The sequence below is a fragment of the Varroa jacobsoni genome, unplaced genomic scaffold (genome assembly GCF_002532875.2).
Source record: "Varroa jacobsoni isolate VJ856 unplaced genomic scaffold, vjacob_1.0 scaffold_1327, whole genome shotgun sequence".
Classification (NCBI taxonomy): domain Eukaryota; kingdom Metazoa; phylum Arthropoda; class Arachnida; order Mesostigmata; family Varroidae; genus Varroa; species Varroa jacobsoni.
The window spans coordinates 210,591-219,907 of record NW_019214229.1 but is presented as its reverse complement, the minus strand read 5'-3'; the positions used below and the strand labels follow the sequence as shown (position 1 = coordinate 219,907).

At 42.9% G+C, this 9,317-nt stretch overlaps 1 protein-coding gene across 3 annotated transcripts in view; it reads right to left on the bottom strand.

Moving 5' to 3' along the window:
• LOC111268882 (uncharacterized) overlaps positions 1–9,317 on the bottom strand; it is a 24,843-nt gene that overhangs the window by 11,628 nt on the left and 3,898 nt on the right. Inside the window, exons 1-4 of one of the 3 annotated variants that reach the window (XR_015314393.1) lie at positions 5,679–9,317; positions 4,879–5,007; positions 4,149–4,508; positions 3,692–3,787 (exon numbers count right to left, since the gene is read on the bottom strand). The exon at positions 5,679–9,317 is cut by the window's right edge and continues 3,898 nt beyond it. Coding sequence is in view for 1 of the 3 variants with exons in the window: in XM_086971849.1 (XP_086827975.1) it covers positions 3,765–3,787; positions 4,149–4,508; positions 4,879–5,007; positions 5,679–5,718 (552 nt within the window). In the remaining 2 variants the exon portion in view is untranslated. Of the gene's footprint in view, positions 1–34; positions 4,509–4,878 lie in introns of those variants that run through there. The other 2 variants (XM_086971849.1, XR_002685437.2) reach the window with 2 other exon arrangements.

Genomic DNA, 9,317 nt, shown 5'->3' with positions numbered 1-9,317 from the left:
ATATATAAAGCACAACAATTGATAATTTGATTGATTTTGATTGACGACTGGGATAGTCATTTGAAATATAACGTTAGAAGTGTGATCGATCAATGCATTTCTCTTGGAAGATTGAGATTTCGTGCTATACAACTCCTAACTCGAGTTTCGTAATTTGTGGTGATTTCTGATGAGCTAACTCTTCACAGACTGATGGATGATGATTTAGTGTTCGATTAATGATCAATGGCTGCTCGATTGACTGGTTAATAGCTTAGGCTGATTGATGATTATTAACAACAAACTGATCGACTGTCTGATTGACTGATTGAAATCAAGTGTTCAAAAAACATTTAAGGAAAAAGAGTGTACTGTGTTGTTTATAAGTATCGCGCGCTTTATAAACAAATCTGCGCGCTTATCTCTGTTAGTCGCGGAGTGTTCTCAAGCGAAACATTTTGTTAGTCCTGATGAGCGTTTTTCTATCAACTGCCAGTTAGCCAAGGTGTTACCACCATAGCGTTTCCATCCAGCAAATGATCCACAGGAGGAGATGCTTAATAATAATAATAAAAGTAATTTAATCAAGTATAGAATGCTATTGACCATATTGTAATCAATAGATACAAACAAACAAACAAACAATTAGTACTAATCATATTAAAGATGCTATTATTATTGTTGTTCATTTTGTTACTCATATCACACTTCTGTTGCCACATATGCTACTCTACCAAGTACAATACTGAGAAAACGAAACCAATCGTTCGCGGTGCCGCCCGGCATCATTCTGTTCCGAACTCGGGGAAGTTTGCCAACAAAAATAACAGCACACCTATTTAACACCTGAATAACGCCATAGTTCCATGGATAACGACAACACCTTCGAGGCGATTAAGAACAGCAGAATATTTACATGCACAATCTACTCTTTGCAAAACTCGTTCATTTCAACAAAACATGCCCATGAGATCCTATTCGTTGCGAAGGTAACAGCTAGAACAGGCCGAACCACCAACGCCACAGTTTATTTTGCAATTTACGGCCATCGACGTGCGAAGCCCACCGACGAAAATTCCACCGTGAATGAAGTGGTGTCGGGACCTCTACGCACCGTTGAGTATTGAGACGTTGTCATTTAAACCGGGATTGTCTTCTACAGGGACCTCCTTGACCAGCCGTTCGATCGGCTAGTCATGCCCTAAAGGACTTTCATGCAACCGAAAATCCTCCTGCTCAGCGGCAACAACAGCTCAGGGCTGGTGTCGTCGTCAGGCCGTAGTACCAATGATGACTAGCAGCGCCGGAAGCCCCATCGGAGTGTCCTAACCTAAAAGGTTAACACGTTTGCTGCCTACTCGTCCATTCAGCTGTCAGTTCTGCAGCATCGGTTGTGGTAAAACTAGAGTGCTCATTTTCTTAAAATAACCATTGATCAAAAAACGAATGAGAATGAAAATTCGCAAGGATCGCCTCTTCCCTAGCGCCAAACGACTGTTAGGCCGTGAGCACACCAAAGCCATCGACCAATGCAGCTCCCTGCGTGTAATTTGCCATTCGCGCAGTGGCTCGGGTCGCCATTTTTCTTCTATTGCCATTTTTGCTCAGTCTTTCCACCTTGTCCCAGGTGTTGCCGCAGCTACCACGACTATAACTACTGCCACGATTACTGCTACAAAGGTTGTAGCGGCCGGTGAGCCCGAGGCAATCGTTAGTGACACACGGATTGCTGCGCTGACGATGCAGGCTGTTCAAGACAGGACGCACGGCAGCCACTGCGAAGTGGATACGCAAACCGGGACCTCGGCTGAGAGTCAGCAACGCGAATGGAATGAGGTAGAAGAGAGATGTAAGTTGCCAGAGAGTCAGGCAAGGAGGCCCTGTGAATTGTCCCAATGTGACCCAGCCGAGATGTTACGAACTCCAGCTTGTCAGGCACTTCTACGAAGCTATCTATACAGCAAAGTCTTCGACATCATCAAATGTCTATGTGAAATATCACACGAACCCCCCTGTAGCCACGTAACGATATCTACGTTGTTTACTAACTATCCATACTGACTAAAACTGCTGACTAATTTTTCAAGCTATTTCTCTACAGTATTGCGGCAATTGCGATACTTAAAATGCGTACAAACGCTACGTCGTCTCCGATAATGTCTATCGACATTATTATAGTCTGTCGACGTCTATAACCACCAATTCGGAAATTGCTACAATCACGGCATTACTCTGTAATGCAGCGCTCAATGCCTTAATATATGCCTTTTATGTATGTACCGGCGACTCCGAAAGACAAACCTTCGAAACTGCACAACCGCTACTCCGGATCTGCGCCTCAACACTTGTCTGACCTGATCTTGTCTGATAGAGAAGACATGAACACGGTACTAGTTGTCGACACAGGGTCCCGGATCGACAGGCGCACAAACAGCGCTGCCAGTGCTGCTCGCTATTCTGCTGATCGCGATGGTTCGCGCAGCCGAGAAGTCTCGAAATCTTGAAACACCTACGGAACAGATCGATAGATGTTATCTTTCGATTTGATTCAATTCACTCAGTCTACTCTCTCAGCCTTAGATTGTACAGCTTTGCCTGAGCCGTGCAAAGTGTTTCGTATGCGAAGGGTCTTTATAATGATCCACAATGTCAAGCGTAGCCGTTCGGGCTCGTTCTGGACGGTTGCCATGTCGTTTGCGATCGACTGACTAACTACCTATTCGATCAACAAGCAGTTTTAGAGCGACAATGCAGCTTTATCTTTCTATCTAGCAGTTAAATTTTAAATAGTTGCCTCTAAGGCGTGTTGCTTTTTATATAAACTCTCTAATTATCTCTATAAGCACCGCGTATATCAAACGTGTTTAACTCTCTTCAAAGCAACCCTTTATGGCCGCTGTAATAACGTTTAACGTAGCTCTATCTATGGGTGTATATGAAGTGTACATTCGAGTGATGTCAATTCTCTCACGCCATGTCACCAGTCCGACGTCGTCTGATTGCGTGTCATGGTCAAGATAACTAGGATCTTTCCAACGTACGATGCATTGCTCGGTTCGAGTTGACGCGATAACCCACGCCCAATGCTAAAATCAACAAAAAAGTAGAACTGACAAAAACAAATACAATAGTAATAATGGTGACGAAAAGTTTTAATCATACGAGCCAGACCTATAAATAGCTGTGCCTTGATGTAAACATCAGCTCGTATAGGTACAAATGGAGAAAGACGTGGGTTCGACGAGGCTTTCTGGCCACCTCTCGCCTTGTTGCAGTTGCATTATCGAAGCCATGGAACAAATCACGGCCTTCAAAGCAACCTGCAGCGTCAAGCAAATGTTACGCTAAGCATAACGTATGACGAAAAATCTTACTTCAGGCAACGCTAACCGAACTCCAGTACCAAGATCAATGCCAACAAATAATGTCGAGTTGACCCTTTCCGTTTTGTCAGCAAGCCCAGCGGTCGACCCGATAGCCATCGACAGAACTTACAAGAGGTCTCCAACCTCGATGAGAACAAAAGGGGAGACGCGGTAGAAGTGGGAAGCCGATAATCCTACTTCTACCAAACAGACAATTTTCATCTTCGCCCATAACAACCAATACTTCAGCGCGCAACAACACTATCCCTGCCTGCCAGCAAGACATCTGTGCCTCGACAAGAGCATGAACAACTGAAACAAGATTTACACTACTAATGACCACCTACAATTATTTATTACCACGTGTAGTAATGCAACGAAAAAAACCTTGCCACGCCAGCACTGTTAGGATGAGAGCGACTATCCGTCATAGTAATGACTGACTGAAAACAACAACAACAACAACAAAGAACAATAGAAACAGAAACAATACAGGAATATAAAACGAGACGAGAAAGAACGAGTCACGATGACAAGAAATGTACATCGCGAAACACAAACGAACCAGTATTGTTATTACTATAACAGTCACTATTACTACAGTTAACTATTAACCGAAACTATTTAACAACGACTATCAATTTAACTATGAATACTGCTGAAAGTGCCACAGATTCTACAAATACGACCTTTCATTAACTAACTAACTGACTGACTGATTAAATGTAATCATGACTGATTGATGACTCACAGATTGAATAACACAAACAAATGACATGACGTTAATGTTCAAGCATTCCTCACCATTCCACTTTGTTCCTTCCTTGAGCACCAACTTCCGACCGTCAGATCCCTTGTGTTGAGTACTTGACAAACACACGACACCTGAGTACTTGGATGAATGAGAAGAGGACAGAAGAGACGCCGAGCTCTCGGCTCGCCTACCGCTTCGTAGTGTGAGACGGGCCTGAAATCGGCCGTTTCGCAGTTCAAGGTAAGGCGTTAGCCTGCGCCCACTTTGTTTCAGTTCTCTTTTCCCGGTTTCGTTTGCGTCTCTTTTGTTAGCTTCGTTTAACTTCTGCTTCCGCAAAACACACATAGATCCAGCGGAATCGTAATGCCTGCTCAGGATGCAACTCACATTAACGAGTTCTGCCAATGGTCCTTGATGTGGGTTCAGATTGCGTTCGAAGTGAACATAAAAATAATAATAATGCTGAGAGAAAAAAGAGATTACAGGAATGAAAGATACGCTGCCCAAGAAGTTTCATAGGAGTGACCAAGCGCCCTTGTGGCTGATATTTCTGCTCTTTCTGGTTCACACACTTCTCAAAAACAATATAAACAGGCCTGAACAGCATCAGATGACGATAGCCTGTTTGTGGCGGCCCACCCTCGGGCCTATCCATGTACATACAGTCTCTGTCTAGCCGTTTTGATGTTGTACCGTCGTTGCGTACCGATGACGCAGCCGGTGTGTCCGAGGCGTCGGAAACTTGGGGTGAAAGTTAGCCAGCACTAAGGCATCGCTTACCTCTGCGATATCTGACCATCCCTCTCTGCTGACCAATATTCAGACGATGTCTCGAAGCGTATTTTTGCGATCTTTTGCTTCCGCTGGCCAATCGCGGCTTCCTCGTTATTGACGCCGACGATTCCCCCGCTGACAAGGCCAAAGTGTCGATAAGCCAACAGTTCTACATTCGTGTGTAACTAACTAACCACTTAACTATTAACTAAATAACATTTCAATTGATGTACGTATCTTTAATAATCTGCTAGTAACTGTCAATATTTAAAGGATTGATGTCCTTGTCTTAGAACATCGACCACTTCTAGCTACCTGTAAAATTTTTTCCCTTCGATAATGATAATAATAACAACACTGTGCAATAATAACCCATGGTAGCTTTCCACCAAACTTTTGCGTAGGGACTTGCGTGCTGTAGGAAACAACGCCAAGCGTATGCGTGTTTAGCGCTCGCTTGGCCCTCGGCAATCTATTCTCTAGTTGTGAGAGTCTCTTGGTTTTCGGTGTCTTTATTCCTACCTTCTCGGTGTGTTTATATTTTTGTGTGTACATGTCTAGATCCACTCAGGTTGACGGGCAGTCTCATCGTTCTGAATTGGTACTGCTACAGGACAAATAACTATGAGAATTCTAATAATCTGTTTTCTACAAAATGCTTGTCCAAACAATTGGCGGCCATCCATCTGGTCGGCCTCAATGACCAACAGACTGCACGTCTACCTTTCCTTTAATGCCCGTCCCGTGACTTGTCCCGTGTCTATGTGTATGTCTATCTATTCGTGTACCGTCGCTTTTATACGTACATAAGCTTACTACACTTATTTGCAACGGGGCCGGCGGCATGTGAAGCCCTCAAGCTCGCTTCACCTCGAATTGAACTTCTGCATAGCGCTACCGTGCAGTCGCACAATCATAACGTAGGACCCTGCCTCCCGGCCCCGCTAATGCAAGTGGTGCGGGTGAAAGACCATCCAATGGTGGAATGCGTTGAATCTGAATGAAACACGAACCGAAACGACCATCTTCGGCATAGCGGCACTCCAGGTTATCGGTAGGCCGCTGAGTTGCCTGGCGCGCGCGAGTGGGGACCTGAGGCCTCGTAGGGCCCCCGCTGCCGCGCCCGGCTGGGCCTTACATCCGTTCAGCTCGACAAGGCGACACAAATAAGATACAAACCAAAACAAAAGCTCATTTTTCTATTCTCTGAAACACTGATACTATGTCAACAATAGGAACAACAACAAAAAACATAGTTAACAGCAACAACATAAAAAGACAAAGATCGACAACAACCTTTGCAATTAAATCGTTCTGACTGTCCCAAGATCTGCTAAGACAACTCCTAGAAAGGAGAACGAAATAGAGGTTTAACGATAAGAGATAAAGTATACATAAAACATAAATAAGTATTTAACTTACGACACCAACAATGCCAATGTGACAATACCTTAAGCTTAATAACATGTGAACATGCACAACGTATACAGCAAGCACAAATGCTATATACAAACTCTGCCATCGCAGGATATGCCGATAGCAAAAAGCTGCCGCACTTTTACCAAGCAGAACTCAAGATCATGCTATTGCGATCATTGAAATACTGATATTGGAATAAAAAGTAATATATAAACGTAATACCAATTGTGACAGGAAACGTTCTTAATGTTATCAACGCTCTAAATGCTGTTTCTTGAAATAACAAATATCTAAGTGCTGTTGAAACGCTGAAGACAGAACTTCATGAGGAGTTCATGAAATCGATGTGACTGAACTAACTCTCATCAGGTCTCTATGGGAGTGCTTGTATGTACAGTCGAGTCAGGGTTCGCTGGCTATCATTAGAGTGACGGCCAGCGTACAGAATGACCTTACCTTGAATTAGGTGCTTATACTCGTCACACAACACACGTCAACACAGGACAGGTACTTACAAACACAGAGAGGGTAAGAAAAGATGATGCATGAAGAAATCAGAAAAGTCTTATTACTATCATTATTATTACTATTATTTATAATTCATACAACAACAACTATTATTGCATAAAGTAACAAATACACACATTATGAACCCAAGGATGACGATGAAATTACATGGACACACGAAGAAAGCTGCCAAGTTTTTAGAGTGAACATATATCACGATTATATATATATATATATATATATATACACATACATACACATATACATTGCAGTAAATAACACTGTGAAGAACGTGAGTATTATTAAAGTGAAGATTCTGATGATGATTATAAGATGAATAATGACTGAATGGATGGCCAGGGTGATCTCTATTGATCGTAGGCAACAGTCGGTTGCGACATCTTGTCGAATTCGTGATGTTCAAATCTCGAACGCCAAACTTTGAAGCAGGACAACCAAGGCCATGAGAGAAAGCCGCGTTTAGTCGTCCCATTCGTGATGCCAAACTACAAGAGCAACTCAAGCGACGCCTCTGAACGGACAAATTACGAAAAGGGGAATATATTTAGAGTCTAACTCTTACAGTCCTTGAATTCGTGTTTTAATTTAGTATAATGACCAAAGTAGCTCCAGTCCAAAGAGTCCGTTCAGGCAAACGCTCATTCATACAACTTATTAGAATTTACCCGTGTTGTACACAGTTGTGTTAGCCCACACTTGAAAAAAGTCACGAATACGTGACGGGCGCTCGTCACGGAGACAGTGCTGCCGACAGATCTGGAAAGAATAGAAAACGCTGTGACGTGCGTCCCTGCTACTTGCCAGAACTGTTCGAAGCGGCATATCGAGTAAAAGAGGATGATAAATGTAAGCATCAGTGGCGTATCCTAAACATCGAATACATTTCGGCCAATACAACGTATTTCCGTCAGGAACCATTTAGAAAGCTTGAAAAGGAAGAGGCCCGAAAGACATCGTCGCTGATATCGTCATCCTGCTACTTGGGCTAGGCCGTTGTCCGACAGAGTCTCGACGCACTCGAAGAGGGTCTCTACTATGATCAGTTGCAGTGGCCAACAAAGTTATGCACCTATCGATAATAACGTACGGTTCAAGCGAACGAAATGATCACTTTAAATTCATAAGACGCTACTGTTTTAATCACCCGGGAGGTCGGTTTGTTTCGGACGTACGTAACACAGGACCCGGTCGGGCCGTGCGTGACAGTTGATTAACTAGCGTCTCAATGAAATCGGAAATGGCACCCGATAATCTCAGCTTGACGATGACAAAACTAGTACATTGCAGAGCGGGTAGGAAAACAGCGAGGTTAAATGTGTATGTAGTTGTCACCTACGTATGAGGAATGGATAACAGTCCTCTAGCCAGAAAAACGTTCTACACTGAAGCGTAGTAGATTATTGTATTAGATCGTGACTTTGTGTCCATGCTGCTATGTTCGACAGCCTGTTAGCAACTGGTCATGAATTACGAAATGATCAAGCCAACGAGACGATGGATTTCTGATAATGAAATGATAAATTTGTATGATCTTAGCAAAACTCGTTCGAAAAGCAACCGTAGGATGAGATTATGAGGAAGTGGAAAAAAAATAAAAATGAGCGCAAAATATTGAACGAAAAAATAACAGTTAACAGTAAATATCGAACGCGTTGAGTTCGCTTTGACAGGAAACACCTCTGACAAAATCATCGCCGCAATAGGGGTACACGCGAGGGCAGATACTAACGATTATCACATAACAATATGAGTAATGCGAACATAATACGACAGCGTGATTATGAGACGTAGCAAGTAAAGTAATGAATCAAAATTACCTAAAATCTATTGTTTTTTTGACAAGAATCTATCCTATTTTCGACTTGCAGCACGGTATTTCACCATTGATACCTCGAAGCGGAGGCTTTCCTACTTCTGTTATTATTACTATGGTTCTTACCGTTATTATTATGGATAGCAAATGTAGTTGCTCGGTTCTTCTAAATGGTCCGTCGTTCCATCCATCTAGTCTAGTCTAGTCACTCCCATTAGTGCCCCTAGCAACCATTCGGAAGACTGCCGAATAATAGCCATGACAATAAAAGGATAATAATGAAGAATGTGATGGGGTTATGTCGTCCAGAGGAAGGACGGCCTCCGCCAATTTGTTCGATCTTTCGACAAACAAACTTTGTTGCCCTCGGAAGTGAGCGAATAAGAAGGCTATTGCTTACACCTTCAGCAGCAGACCCAATGCGACGGTCCTGCACGCAGTGCGAACGCAGCATCAACAGGACAAACTGCAGGATCTGATATATTGATATGACTGTAACAAGAGGGAGATGCATGAAATGATAAAAATAATAATAATATGTAGCGGTCGGCGGAATGTGACAAGTAAGTGGCATACGACCCATCAGGGCAGAGGCTGAAAGGTTATCTGTCTTTGTCGTATTAAATAATAATAATAATAATAATAATAATATTATTGATAACGATAATAATTATGAAACATTCAG